The sequence below is a fragment of the Colobus angolensis genome, unplaced genomic scaffold (assembly GCF_000951035.1).
Source record: "Colobus angolensis palliatus isolate OR3802 unplaced genomic scaffold, Cang.pa_1.0 Scaffold26, whole genome shotgun sequence".
Taxonomy (NCBI): Eukaryota; Metazoa; Chordata; class Mammalia; order Primates; family Cercopithecidae; genus Colobus; species Colobus angolensis.
In genome coordinates, this window is record NW_012115821.1 from 14,006,495 (window position 1) to 14,021,622 (window position 15,128).

The 15,128-nt window shown below is 48.1% G+C and overlaps 2 protein-coding genes across 8 annotated transcripts in view; both read right to left on the bottom strand.

The window, feature by feature from the left end:
* RPP14 (ribonuclease P/MRP 14kDa subunit) overlaps positions 1–271 on the bottom strand; it is a 12,946-nt gene extending 12,675 nt beyond the window's left edge. For 2 of the 7 annotated variants that reach the window (XM_011947230.1, XM_011947231.1), the window contains exon 1: positions 94–249. The gene's annotated coding sequence lies outside the window, so the exon portion shown is untranslated. Of the gene's footprint in view, positions 1–93 lie in introns of all 7 variants that reach the window. The other 5 variants (XM_011947227.1, XM_011947233.1, XM_011947225.1 and 2 more) reach the window with 4 other exon arrangements.
* A 10,645-nt stretch (positions 272–10,916) lies between these two features.
* The window catches only part of ABHD6 (abhydrolase domain containing 6), a 57,672-nt gene continuing 53,460 nt past the window's right edge, over positions 10,917–15,128 (bottom strand). The window contains exons 7-8 of the mRNA XM_011947298.1: positions 12,579–12,665; positions 10,917–12,076 (exon numbers count right to left, since the gene is read on the bottom strand). Of these exons, the coding sequence (XP_011802688.1) occupies positions 11,880–12,076; positions 12,579–12,665 (284 nt within the window). The 3' untranslated portion in view covers positions 10,917–11,879. The remainder of the gene's footprint in view (positions 12,077–12,578; positions 12,666–15,128) is intronic.

A 15,128-nucleotide genomic window follows, 5' to 3' on the forward strand; every position in this document is an offset into this window, starting at 1 on the left:
GAGCCGCCCCGCCCGCCCCACGCATGCGCCCGGGGCGCGGCCAACTAAGACGGCTCCCGAATCACCACCGCTCTTTGGAGGGCTTCCACCTACCCACTCTCCGTCGGACTAGCCTGACGCCTGCCCAGACTCCTATTCGCTGCAAGAACCCGCAAAGGCTCGGAGCTCCCCGGCAGCAGCCCCAGACCTGGGCCCGAGAAACTCCTGGTGTCTTTACGTTTGGCTTCTCCTCGTCCCGCCCCATGAAGCCTGACGCCCAGGCGGATATGACGTCACCGCGCAGCGTCGTCTCGAGGACCCAGGCGCGAATCCTGATCTAGAGCTGAGAGTGGCCGAGCTCAGCGCCCTCTGGTGTCCACTCCGGCAAAGCCGTGTGTGCAGTTTGCTAAGGGTGCGGTTTAAGGCGTGTTTATTCCGCCTTGGACAGTGCTTCACAGTTACCCATTTCTTAATGCATTCATTCATTCAACAATTTTTTTTTTTTTTTGAGACAGTTTTACTCTGTCGCCCAGGCTGGAGTGCATTGGCGCAATCTGGCTCACTGCAACCTCCGTCTCTAGGACTCAAGCGATTCTCCCACCTCAGCCTCCTGAGTAGCTGGGACTACAGGTATGCTCCACCATGCCTGGCTAATTTTTGTATTTTTAGTAGAGACGGGTTTCACCATGTTGGCCAGGCTGGTCTCAAACTCCTGGCCTCAAGTGATCTGCCCACCTTGGTCTCCCAAAGTGCTGGGATTACAGACGTGAGCAACCGCGCCCGAGTAATTGTACAAAATTTTTTTATTATATTATAATTTATTTATTTATTGAGATGGAGTCTTGCTCTGTCGCCAGCCTGGAGTGCAGTGGCGCGATCTCGGCTCACTGCAACCTCTGCCTCCCTTCAAGTGATTCTTCTGCCTCAGCCTCCCAAGTAGCTGGGACTAAGGCATACACCACCATGCCCAGCTAATTTTTGTATTTTTAGTAGAGACGAGGTTTCACCATGTTGGCCAGGATGGTCTCGATCTCTTGGACCTCGTGATCCGCCCACCTCAGCCTCCCAAAGTTTTGGGATTACAGGCGTGAGCCACCAAGCCTGGCCTAATTTTTGTATTTTTAGTAGAGACGGGGTTTCGCCATGTTGGCCAAGCAGGTCTCGAACTCCTGACCTCAGGCAATCCACCCACCTTGCCTCGCAAAAGTGCTGGGATTACAGACGTGAGCCACCACGCCCAGCCTACAAATTTATATCTAGCATCTCCTCTCCGCAATATCTCCTATGTCAAGCACTCCCCAAAGATAGTACCCACTCTCAGTGTCCCTTGTGACTCCCAGCACATAGTATATGTTCTATCTAGGCCGTCCTGAAAAGACCCACAAAGTAAAGACTTTGTGCTAGGCACTATGCAAAATATTTTATATATGTTGTCTCATGGAACCCTACACAATCCTGAGATGGCTATTACTATGATCATCATCATTTCAGAGGTAGAAACTGAGGCACAGGCCTGGCGCAGTGGCTCATGCCTGTAATTCCGGCACTTTGGGAGGCCGAGGCGGGCAGATCACTTGAGGCCAGGAGTTCAAGACCAGCCTGGCCAACATGGTGAGACCCCCCCATCTCTACTAAAAATACAAAAGTTAGCCGGGCACGGTGGTGCACACCCGTAATCCCAGTTACTCAGAAGGCTGAAGCAGGAAAATGGCTTGAACCTGGGAGACAGAGGTTGCAGTAAGCCAAGATCACACCACTGCACTCCAGCCTGGCAACAGAAAAAGAAACTGAGGCACAGAGAGGATAAGTTATTTGTTCAAGATCACAGTTATAAGCAGTGGCATGGGCTGTCTGATTCTAGCCAGTGCTCTACACACTGCACTGTATTACCACCAATTGAGGGGCTGCAGTGGGAAGGGAAGCTTTAGTGTAAGCCCCATAAGGATGGAGCCTTGTCTGTGTTGCTCACCACTGCATCCCAGTTCCTGGTACCCAATGGTGACCCAACATCTATTTACTGAAGGCATGTGTTCATAAATGGATGTGCTGGTTTTGCTTGGGTTGAGGGGCAAAGGGTTGCCTTGCACAGGACAGTTGAGTCAGCAGGGATCTCCTTCCTCAATTCTTTTCTCAAAATCCCACTGTGTTGTTTCCAGCAGCTTCAGTCCTTGACCTTGGCCATGCTCTCCAGTTCTGTGGTTCCTACTTTCTTCTTCCTTCAGAGGAGACAGGGCTTATTCCAGATGTGGGAAGAGGTGGAGAAAGCAAACACAGACCCCACAGAACCTGGCATTTTCTTTCTCAAAGCAGCTTGATTTCAGAAGCCACCAGAACTTGCTTCAAATGCATCCTCTGCCACTTACCTACCTCCCTCATCTGTCACATGGAGAGATTATTAGCAGCTACCGCACAGAGTTGAGGGAAAAAGAGTTGATTGTATAAAGTGTCTGGCACCCCAGGAAACCCTCAGTAATAGGAGAGGGTTCCTGTAAGCCAGCTGCCTGGCAAACGTATCCTGCCAGGCAGCCCAGGAAAACCAGAGCAGTTCCTGCATTTTGAACTTCAAGGAACAATAGATAATTATCACCCTGCTGCAACAAACCCTGAAAATGCAGTGTCTTCCCAGTTGCCTGAATTCTTTCATGCTGTCTTATTAATTCAGAGTGGAGGATAAAAGAGACACCTTTGAATGATAAAGACAAGAACCTTTTGTTTTTTTGTGTGGTGACTCAGGCCTGTAATCCAGCACTTTAGGAGGCCGAGGCAGGTGGAACACCTGAGGTCAGGAGTTCAAGACCAGCCTGGCCAACATGGCGAAACCCTGTCTCTACTAAAAATACAAAAATTAGCTGGGTGTGGTGTTATGCACCCTACTCAGGAGGCTGAGGCAGAAGAATTGCTTGAGCCCGGGAGGCAGAGGTTGCAGTGAGCTGAGATCATGCCACTGCAATCCAGCTGAGATGACAGAGTAAGACTCTGTCTCAAAACAAAACAAAAAAACAAACCAAAAAAACCCTTTGTTTTTCAACTAAATTTTATATAAAAAAATTTTTTTTGGACAGTGTGTCACTGTCACCCAGACTGTAGTACAATAATGTGATCATGGGTCACTGCAGCCTCAACCTCCCAGGCTCAGCCGATCCTCCCACCCCAGCCTCCCAAGTAACTGGGACTACAAGTACATGCCACCATGCCCAGCTAATTTTTAATGTTTTTGTAGAAACAGGGTCTCACCATGTCCTCAGGCTGGTCTTGATCTCCTAGACTCAAGCAATCCTTCTGCATTGGCCTCCCCAAAATGCTGGGATTACAGGTGTGAGCCGCCTCACCGTGACTAAATTTTATTTTTTGAATAGGTACTGTAGGCTTACAGCATACATTTCAAATGACATAAAGGGATAAATATTAAAAAGTGAGTCTCCCTTCCACCTCTTCCCCTGTCAGCCTCTCCCCTCTCCAGGAGCAACCACTAGTATGAGTTTCTTAAGTGTCCCCTGAAAAATATGATATGGGGGCTTTTCCCTCTTGACAACATATCTAAAATTGCTCCAGATCAAAACACACAAGGCTACCTCAGTCTTTTTTTCTTTTTTTTTTTTTTTTGGAGACAGGGTCTCACTCTGTGAAACTGACCTTCTCAGTCTTAAAATTTGAGAAAGTTACATTTGTCTTATCTGAGTTCCTTTCTCAGTAAACCAACCATGAGGCCTCCCAGATAGTATCAGGGAGTTGAAACTCACCAGATCACTGCATTTGGATGAGTCCAGACCCTTCATCCTTCACGATTGCCTGTCTCCCATGACCTGCTTTCTGTTGACTAACTCCCCTTTCTTATCCTTCCCTGATTCCTGTTTTCCTGCATGTAGTTATATTTCTGCTGTATAAACTCCTAATTTTAGTCAGTCAGGGAGATGGATTTGAGACTGATCTCCCATGTCCACAGCAGCAGCAGCACCCAAAGAAAGCCTTCTTCCCTGGCAATATTCATTGTTTCAGTGATTAGCTTTCTCTTTGGTGAGCGGCAGGACCTAGATGCAACTGCTGGTGTTTTGGTAACAGATTCTGCTGAGTCTAGCCTCAGCTGGATCCCATGGGGAGTCCTGGAGCATAAATGATACTAAGGAAGCTTCCAGGCTTTGAGGCAAGGGAGCCAAGCCTTCGCATTCCTCCTGTCATTGGCTGCCACCTATAGGGTTGCCAAATTTAGCAAATAAAAATAGAGGATAGGCCAGGCACAGTGGCTCATGTCTGTAATCACAGTGCTTTTGGAGGCTGAGGCAGGAGGATTGCTTGAGCCCAGGAGTTCTTACCTGTTTGTGTGTGTGCAAATGCACAGAAATCCCAGTGGACTGACTGATAGGGGAAGGGTGGGGCTGTGCAGAGGGTGTAGGAGACTCTCATTTTTTAAGCAATCTTTTTGTTTAATTTTTTTTTTTTTTTGAGACAGAATTTCGTTCTTGTTGCCCAGGCTGGAGTGCAATGGTGCGATCTTGGCTCACTGCAACCTCCGCCTCCCAGGTTCAAGCGATTCTCCTGCCTCAGCCTCCCAAGTAACTGGGATTACAGGCATGCACCACTGCACCCGGCTAATTTGTTTGTTTTGTTTTGTTCTGAGTTGGAGTTTCACTCTTGTTGCCCAGACTGGAGTGCAATGGCCCGATCTTTGCTCACTTCTACCTCCACCTCCTGGGTTCAAGCAATTCTCCTGCCGCCGCCTCCAGAGTAGCTGGGATTACAGGCACGTGCCACCATGCGTAGCTAATTTTGTATTTTTAGTAGAGACAGGGTTTCTCCATGTTGGTCAGGCTGGTCTTGAACTCCCAACCTCAGATGATCCGTCTGCCTCGGCCTCCCAAAATTTTGGGATTACAGGCGTGAGCCACTGCGCCTGGCCTAATTTTGCATTTTCGGTAGAGACAGGGTTTCACCATATTGGCCAGGCTGGTCTCGAACTCCTGACCTCAGGTGATCCACCTGCCTCAGCCTCCAAAGTGCTGGGATTAGGTGTGAGCCACTGCACCCGACTGTTTGATTTCTTTTAAAGTGACAGTATCATTTTGGTAACACTAATTATTAAATAAAAAATCAGGACCTGCTACTTACATAGTTAGGTACAAGAGGGAGCTGTGGACCACATCTCTCTGTTTTTTCTTTCTTTCTTTTTTTTCCTCTGTAAAAACAAGCAAAAATACAGAATGCCCAGTTAAATTTGAGTTTCAGATAAATAATAAGTGGGACATCTTTATACTAAAAATTTATTTGTTGTTTATCTGAAATTAACATTTAACTGGGCAAACCGTATTTTATCTGGCAACACTTGGACGTGAGAGGAGAACAGGCATAGCCTTGCAGTCATCTCCAGTCATCTGAGGGAGATGTGGGAGTCGGGGTGGATGCGGGAGTCAGTAAAGGGGACCTGGGAAGGACATAAGTACACCCCTTTCAGGCAGTGCACCAGACAATGGTAAAAGAAGATTAGAAGCCCTTTCCTAGACCATCAAAACCACCCCCATCACCCAGGGAACAGCGAGACAGCCTGGCCCTGCCCCAGCACCCACCCCTCTGCCAGCAGCTACCGGAGGACATCTTTTCTCCTTCAGTCATTCCCCTGCTTGTCTGGGGGTTATAGCTGGAGCCATGCTTTTTGACTTGGTCTCACCCAGCATTTCTGAACTGTATTTAAATGATGGAGGAAACTTTCCTTGGAAGTGATCTTAGAAACCTCTCTCCTAAAAAATGGCTCCAGGGCCCCAGGAAGGGAGATTTTGGGGGAGGGGATAACCACCCATGTAATGAAGCAGCCTATTTCTGGAGAGGCCTTAAATCCTTTCTTCAAATTCAGAGCTCCTCTCCTGGGGGTTCAAAGAGGTCCTTACAAAGAGATTTGCACCCCGCTTTCTCTGGAGGACTCAGCACCCCTGTTATAGGAACCTGGGGCTCTGTGGGTTTGGACCTAGAAGAGCTCCAGGGAAAATAGCAGGAGGAGGAGTGGGTAACAGTAATGTCTAGCATAACCCCATTTGTGTTATTAAAAAAAAATAATAATCCACAAAACCAACCAGTTTTACACTGCTTAACTGTATGTATGTGTGCAGATGCACAGAAACCCCAATGGACTAACTGATGGGGGAAGGGTGGGGCTATGTAGAGGGTGTAGGAGACTCTCCTTTTTTAAGCCATCTTTTTGTTTGATTTCTTTTAAAGCAACAGAGCATCATTTTGGTAGCACTAATAATTATTAAATAAAAATCAGGACCTGCTACTTACATAGTTAGGCACAAGAGGGAGCTGTGGACCTATCTGTATGCTGCTCCTTCCACGCTGAAAGAAAAAAATGCTTCCTCAGCCCACCCCTAAGGCAGGAGAGCCAGACCTGGAAAGCAGGCTCCCATCCCTTATCTGCAATCCTAAAAAAAAAAAAAGAGCATCTGGAAACCAAATACCTTCACCCGCTTAATCTGAACTAAGGTGAGGCTTACAGCTTTTGTCCCCCTGACTGTGGCTAGACATACATTGCATTGCAGAAATACGAATGCATTTATTTGATCATGTGTGGTGGCCTCAGACCCTGAAGAGGGCATCACATGATACATGGAATACACACTGTGATACCTTTCCAGGTTGGAACACTTCTGAATTCGAATCACGTCTGGCCTGAGAGCTCTGGGGAGCGGCTGTCTTGGCAGCCACCTTTCCAGTTGTCCTTCAGGAAGTCACCTGCCCCCAACCCAGCCAGCTTTGGCCTTTGGTCATTGGAATTGTTACCCTCTTACTGCCCCTACAAACCCTTCCTTCTTCCACCCCCTGCTGCAGCTCCTGGTGTGGCCTCAGATGCCTGTTCATTGCCTTGAGGATTTAAAGACCAAAGATCCAGAAACCAATGAAGGGAAGGTTCCTCCAGGAGCCGAGAGAGGGACTGTCCTGTTGCTGAAAGGAGACCTGAGCAGTCACTTGTCCTCTCCCTCTGCCAGACTAGGCTGATGATGGTCACAAGACTGTCCTCTCACTGCCAGCACAGGCAACCCCAAGTCCACACCCTGGTTGGTACCAGCCCCAGGGAGCAAATACTGGGCCCCAGAGCCCTGGGGCAGCTGGGGACACCAGAAGAGCCAGCCCCAGGACTGTCACTTGGCAGGTAATTTGAGGATATCTTCACTGCCCTATCTGTGACCAGCCCCGTCCCTCCAAAAAAACCCTCTACTTTTTTGTCTCCTTTCAGGAAATGGAGAAATTGTAAGAACAGCACCCAATTTGGGGTTGGGGAGGGAGAAAAGGCTGATGAGAAGGTCCAGTCTGTGGTTAAAGGGTGATGCTGGAAGAGCTGAAAGGTGATAGCTCCTCCAAAGCAGAAGGCTGGGGCCTGCATGTGTTAAAATCTACAGCCACCATTTTAGAACGATGTTAGTTACCTAAGCAACCCACGATCCTAAGAACAATATCCAGGGCTTGGAAAGTAAATAAGGGGACCTAAATGCAGCATTTATCTATAAATATTAGACCCCAAATTTGTTTGAAGGCAGGTATAGCCCCTGGCCAGTAAGCAATCCCTCTAACAGATGCCTGGGCAGACCCCAGCAGAGCCTCAGGGCTGGCTTCTGAAGTGGCAGGTAGGAGCAGCCACATATTTTTTTTCTTTTTCTTCCTTTTTTTCTTTTTATGTCTTTTTTTTTTTTTTTTTTTTGAGACAGAGTCTTGCTGTGCTGCCCAGGTTGGAGTGCAGTGGAGCAATCTTGACTCACTGCAACCTCCGCCTCCCGGGTTCAAGCAATTCTTGTGCCTCAGCCTCCCCAGTAGCTGGGACTACAGGTGTGCACCACCATGCCTGGCAAATTTTTTGTATTTTTAGTAAAGAAGGGGTTTTGCCATGTTGGCCAGGCTGGTCTTAAACTCCTAACCTCAGGTGATCTAGCCGCCTCAGCTTCCCAAAGTTCTGGGATTACAGGCGTGAGCCACCGCGCCCGGCCAGGCCACATCTCTTGACTGCTTTCCATGCCAGACCCCAGAGAGGCAACGAGACTGAGCCAAGACTTCTCCCAAAGCCGAATATTGTTGGGAACAAACAACACTCATTTCCAGAGTACTGGGACGGGGAGAGGGTATCAGCAAGGGGAATGAGCCCTTCCGAAGTAGATGACACTCTAGTCCTGGTTATTGAAGAGGCTGGAGTGGAGAGGGCAAGCTGTCCCTGGGTATGTCCTTAGCAGAATGATGTCGGGATCCAGGTGAGTTCTGTTTCCTGTCCAGCAGGAGGCTGGGCAGTTGGAAGTCCTTAACTATGATGAATGAACAACCGGGTCACCTTCTTCAATGGGGGCTCAAGCCAGGAGGTGTGGCCCCAGCAATCTACGGCTGAGGCTGCCACACACTGGCCTGGTCCAGGTGAGCCAATGGGGCCCCAGGCAGACTGGTAAGTTATGAGGGAGAGCTCCTGCCTGAACAGGTAAAAGCATTGTTTTTACACATTACCTTGAGTTATACACTGAGAGGCTTCCCTTTCCTCGTAAGCTATGTGACCTTGGGCAAGATTCTTCACTGCTCCATGCCTTGGTACCTCTGCTGTAAAACTGGCATGGTGTCATACGTACAGGGCTGCGTGAAAACACTTAGAATAGCCCCTGGCATATACTGACAAAGTTTAGTCCTCGAGCCTGGCCTGACATAGGTTCTGAGAATTTCCTCTGGGCAAAGCAATAAGGTTCCCCAGGATGGGGAATATTCACTGGGGCTCAAATGGAAGATACAGGCTTACACAGGCAGTCTCATCAGTTTGATGCATTTGTTACATCAACCACTCCTAGTGTTACCTCTGTCCAGGACAAGGAGCCCAGACTGACTCCAAACTGAGTTCTCACCGCTGTTTGTCCCTCTTCAACACCTGACCAGAAGGGTCTGCCCACAGCAGCCCTGAAGGCCCCAACTCCAGGCAGTGGGATCGAGAGCCCAGCTGCAGCTGTGATTCCTGGGGCTTTCCATTGTTATTTCAGAAGTTCCTGGCAGTCTTTCAGGGGCTGCTGTGATGAATGAGTACTTTCTTCTTCCCGACTGTCATCAAAGGCACACACCATAGAGCACAGCGGGATGTGGCATGGGGGACTCAGAACTGGCAGTAACCAGCAGGCTTGCTATAGTCACAGAGGCAGGAATTGAGACACAAGAGTCTTTCTTCTGAGTGTGGCCAGAATTGCAGAACCAAGCAAGAACCTGAAAACCCACCCTATAGTTAAAAATGACTCCTTCATACTCTCTGCTCACAATTTGTAGTAAGTGCTTTCTGGTGACAGCAGAGGAGATGGAAGCTGTGTTCAGCTGCAGAAACTGCCTACTGTCCTTCTGGGCTGGGATGGATGGCACACACCCTGCCTGAATGACCCCATGGTGGGCACAGTTCAGGGACTGCTTTTGATGTCATCTTTAGCTGGTATTCAACCCAGAGCATAAGAATTCCTGTATCCACTATGGTTTCTGATCTGAGGTGCTTATCCCAGGTCTGGGGCTTCTTCAGTGATCCTGAGGAAACCATCTCTCATCACCTAGGCCCACCAACACTGAACCCCTCTCCCACTATACTCAGAATTCTTGGTGAATATAGGAAATTGGAACAAACAAAATGTCTAATATCTACTTTCTTTTCTACTTCATTGATTTTTGTTTTTGTCTGTATTACTTCCCTCTATTTTTCTCTGGCTTTGATACTATTTCTTTTCTCGTTTCTTGAGATAGAAGCTTAATTTATTGATTTTTCTTTCCTTTTTTCTTTTCTTTTCTTTTTTTTTTTTTTATAAGAGACGGGGTCTTGCCGTGCTGCCCAGGCTGGTCTCAAACTCCTGGGCTCAAGCAATCCTCCTGCCTTGGCCTTCCAAGGTGTTGGAACTACAGGTGTGAGCTACTCCACCTAGCGTCTTCCCTTCTAATATACGTTTTGAAGCGTGTAAATTTCCCTCAGGGCACTGCTTTAGCTGCATCCCAGCTTGATGTCATATTTTCATATCTTCTTCTTGTTTTTAAGCTCTAAGTTCCATTCTTCTCTGGTAAACTAAAATATTCAAACACAGTCCTGAATTCCAATTTAAACTATAAAGTTTATCTCACCTTATTCCCAGAATGACTTGGATGCAGATTGTCTGTAAAAAAAAATTGGAAAGAGTGAAGCTCCTGGGGAGTTTAGGGCTCCTAAATCCTATAGAAGAGAGTCAAGAAGAATAGTTTGATGACTCTTGCCTTTTGTTTTTGATATACAATTTCCAGTGAATGACTTTTTTTTTTTTTTTTTTGAGACGGAGTCTCGCTCTGTCGCCCGGGCTGGAGCGCAGTGGCCTGACCTCAGCTCACTGCAAGCTCCGCCTCCCAGGTTCACGCCATTCTCCTGCCTCAGCCTCCCGGGTAGCTGGGACTACAGGCGCCCACCACCTCGCCCGGCTAGTTTTTTGTATTTTTTAGTAGAGACGGGGTTTCACCGTGTTAACCAGGATGGTCTCGATCTCCTGACCTCGTGATCCGCCCGTCTCGGCCTCCCAAAGTGCTGGGATTACAGGCTTGAGCCACCGCGCCCGGCGAATGACTTTTTTTTGACATGGACTTTTGCGCTTGTTGCCCAGGCTGGAGTGCAATGGCACAATCTCGGCTCACTGCAACCTCTGCCTCCTGGGTTCAAGCGATTCTCCTGCCTCAGCCTCCAGAGTAGCTGGGATTACAGGCACCCGCCGTTGCGCCTAATTTTTTGTTTTTTTTTTTTTTTTAGTAGAGATGGGGTTTCACTATGTTGGTCAGGCTGGTCTCGAACTCCTGACCTCAGGTGATCCACCCACCTCAGCCTCCCAAAGTGCTGGGATTATAGGCGTGAGCCACTGCGCCTGGCCTTAAAAAACACATTTTAAAGTTAACAGAAAATCTGCCAATATTGCACCTAATTAGGAGTTCAGAAACAGAAACCACCTGCATGTTGCTGATCTAGACTTACTAAATTTATTTCATGTCACTGTGGTCACTTTTACAGCTGTTTAGACTTATTTTTAATCACATTACTCTTCACAGAATTCACAGAATTCATTAACAAACTAGTATGTTACATCCAAGGGTTCTTAGTAGCACACCGAAATAGAAAAAGAGGCCCACGAGTTGTTGCTTGTGTGTGGAACCTGAGTCTGATTACTTAGACAGATGTCTAGAACATTATTGCTTTATTAGGCCTATTTTTTAAAATAATAAATTATCCCTAGGAAACCCACCCTGCCAGGTGCTCATTCTGTGACTGCTGTGGGTTCACTCAGAACATACCTAACTCGTGGGTGCTGAATGAACCACCCACCCATGTACCCTGCTGCTCCAGCGGCTGGAGCGATGCCCCTCCATGCCTGTAAACATTTTCTACAGCTTGCCACTTTCCTCCCTGGTCTTGCAGCCAATGGGCTGCAGTCATACATGGGTCTCTATGTAAAATTTAAATTAGACCTAAACAACAGGGTTCGGCAAATGAGGACTAATGTTCCTATAAAAGCCACTGCCCATGCAAGGGAATACACCTGAAGCAACAAAAATATCTTCAGTCTCCAACTATCAGGAATGTCTCAAAGAAAATGTCCTTGACTTAATTATGGTCCAAGGTGGCTGCTTTGCACAAGCTTGTCAGTGACATGAACTTGAAGACTTCATGGTAGATTTCATGGCTAGGGTTTCTTATTTTGTTCCATATGAGTTTCTATTTTGTGAAAAATATCTTGGAGGTTTTCGCATGGTCCCCAAAGCTCTGGGGAATCGTGGATACCAGGGATAAGGAACTGGCTTCCTCAGGGTCACTGGCGCTCCGACCGCATTTGGGGCAGGATCCCTGAGAGTGGTGGCCGCGTCAGACTTGGGGGATGGGAGCGGGTGCTGTGTGCAGAATGTAGGCTGCAGTCAGGGCCTCAGTCCAGCTTCTTGTTGTTGTCTGTGTTGTGCACAGAAGCTAAAAAGTCGATTATGAGCTTGGCTGTCTTCCTGGGTCTCTCCATCACTACCGAGTGCCCACAGTTTTCCAGAAGCTCCACCTGGCAGTTGGCAATTGACTTGGCCAACATGTCTGCCCCAGACACATCCAGCACCTGCCGGGCAAGAAAGGGAGCTGGATGATACACAAAGATTCAGACACCCACATGTGCACTTGGTGGACAGAACTTCCACGAAGGTCTGACGGGGGTCAGCGGGGCAGGAGGATGTGAATTTTAGGACCAAGTCCCTTTGGTGTTGGGGCTTGTGGCTTTCTGAATGGAAGTAACCATGATGCCTCCTGTTTTATTCTGCAACTCTGTGCCAGGGGTTGGGCTGTTGTCAGCAATACTGAGGTAGAAAACACATGTTCCTTGCCCTTGAGGAGGTTATGGTACGATGGGGAAGCCAGAGAGCACAGGGGATGAGCAGGGTCGAGGGAAGACCTCATTCCTAAGTCCTGGCAGAGCAGAGAGGGGACAAGGGAGGAGCATTCATGGATGTGGAAACAGCACACGGTGGGAGATCATGGTGAGTGCAAGGATCACCAAGGAGCATGCCGGCTGAGACACCAAGCACATGGGCAGTGGGGGTGGCATGGTGGGGAGAAGGGGCAGAAAGGAGGGCACTGTTCCTACAGCCACACAGACCATGGGGAGCCACGGGCTGTGTTAAGGTGAGTGACTTGATCAGGCTGGCCTTGTGACTGGTTAGGGCAGCCCAAGCTGTGGGAAGGATGCAAGAGGGGAAGACTAATTATCACAAGCTGGGGGCATCTCTTTTTTTTTTTTTTTTTTGAAATGGAGTTTCATTCTTTTGCCCAGGCTGGAGTGAAGTTGCGCGATCTCAGCCCACTGCAACCTGATGAGATATACACATCTGTGGGAACCATATCAGCTATTTCCTAGATAGACTATTCATATAAACGGTCAAAATTTTTTCTTGGGCTGGGTGTGGTGGCTCACATCTATAATCTCAGCACTCTGGGAGGCCGAGGTGGGAAGATCTCTTGAACCCAGGAGTTCAAGACCAGCCTGGGCAACATAGTAAGACCTCATCTCTGTAAAAAAATTAAAAATTAGCTGAGTATGGTGGCGCATGCCTGTAGTCCCAGCTGCTTGAGAGGCTGAGGTGGGAGCATTGCTTGAGCTCAGGAGGTTGAGGCTGCAGTGAGCTATGATTGCGCCACTGCATTCTAGCCTGGGTGACAGAGCAAGAACCAGTCTCAAAACAAACAAACCAACCAACCCTCACAAAAAACAAAAATCAAAACCTTTTCCTGCATCGCCTCACACCAGGGCTAAAACTAGGGTGAGGCAAGTGAGGCACTCGCCTAAGGCACAAAATTTGAGTGCCAAAAAACTCATAAATTAAGAGAAAAATATTTTGGTGCAGTATATTTAAAAAACATTAATGGAAAAAGACACACGATGAACAAAACATCAAAATTATAAATACAGATAGGATCTGACCCTGCGCTGGCATGACACATCTCTCCCATCTCACCCTTGTCTCAGGCCTGTTATGCACTATAGGGGTAGGTAGATGATAAGCTGCTGGAGGGCAGGGATCCTGGCTGTCTTGGTCCCTACTGTATCCTCAGGGCCTAATACAGTGTTAGGCACATACTAGATGCTCAATGAATGCCTATTAGCTGGATTAAATGTGTAGGCAGTCAGGTGGTGGGTTTATCCCTTCACTAGTTGGTTTGTTGGCTCAATTTCTCGCTTGTTTGCACACTCACTGAGTACTCTGGGTCTCCTGCATACCAGGCACGGTGCTGGCACGGAGAAGGGACATAAAGAATAATAGCCTGTCTGTCTCTAGATGGCCCTCCCGCTTTGGTGGACTGAACATAGAGGAGTGATGCTTGAACTGAAGCATGCAGAAACCCTCTCAGGAGGGGCTGCCATGTTTGGGTGTACAGGTCGTATACTGCCCAAATCCATCATTCACATAAATGACAATGCACATGGCTCCCCCTGCAGTTGTGCAGTATAGCAGCCAGCCTACAGGGATCCAAAGAAGAAGGAGACTGAATTTGGCCTGGTAGGGGCAGGTGCTGTGACACCAAATGTTGATGACAGAGCAGGAAAAGAGCCAGTGAGCTTGGGAGGCAAAAGGCTGTGAAATAAAAGACTCCCTGAAGCCTCTGCTATTTGGCCTCTGTCCCGGGGACAGTCCACAAAACACATGAAGGATCTGATCGTATTTATAGCAAGCCCATAGAATGTCAGGCTCTTTTTCTGGAACAAAATGGACTTCTGAGTCTGGGAAAAAATTCTAGACCATGCACTGAGGCTACCAACAGAGGCAAAGCTACCAACAGAGGCAAAAACATGAGCAATCTAATCTAATACCAGCTAACCTAATCTTTTTTTTTTTTTTTTTTCAGTTGGAAGATCACTTGCATACGTATTATTTCATTTGAGCCTCAAAATAACCCCAGTACTAGAAGAGAAACCCTCAATTTAGAGGGGGCGAGTTACTTGCTCAAGGTCATGGGCTGACCAAGGACAAAAACAGGGCTGGAACACAGACTTTCAGACTCCAAGGCCAGTGCCCTCGCTTCTGTGCTGTCTCCACAGGAAGATGGGTTACAGCCTCTCCCTGTTGGCTCCTGAGAGCCCCAAATCACCTTTGGGGATTTTAGAACAACAGAAAGCCTTCACTGCTCTGGCTCTGATTCCTGATCAAATGACTCTCTGCCGGCATAGCCCAGGGCACAAACAAAGCTTCTTTCAGTCCTTTGGTGCTGCAGAAGAGAGTACATGAGATCCCCTCCTCTCCACGTCCACAAACCCACGCTGTGAATCCTTACCATGCCTGGCTCATCTAAGACACCATTACCTCTTACTCTGTGTACACGGCATGGGCACAGCCTGGCTGCTCCTCCCTACTCTTTCCTGCTCGGGCCATTCATGCACTTGTGGGTCTTTGTGGCCACAGTGTGACCTCCTGCCAGTTAAAAATTGATGCATTGGCTGGGCATGGTGGCTCAAGCCTGTAATCCTAGCACTTTGGAAGGCCGAGACAGGTGGATCACGAGGTCAGGAGATCGAGACCATCCTGGCTAACATGGTGAAACCCCGTCTCTACTAAAAAATACGAAAAAAAACTAGCCGGGCGAGGTGGCAGGCTGTAGTCCCAGCTACTCAGGTGGCTGAGGCAGGAGAATGGCATAAACC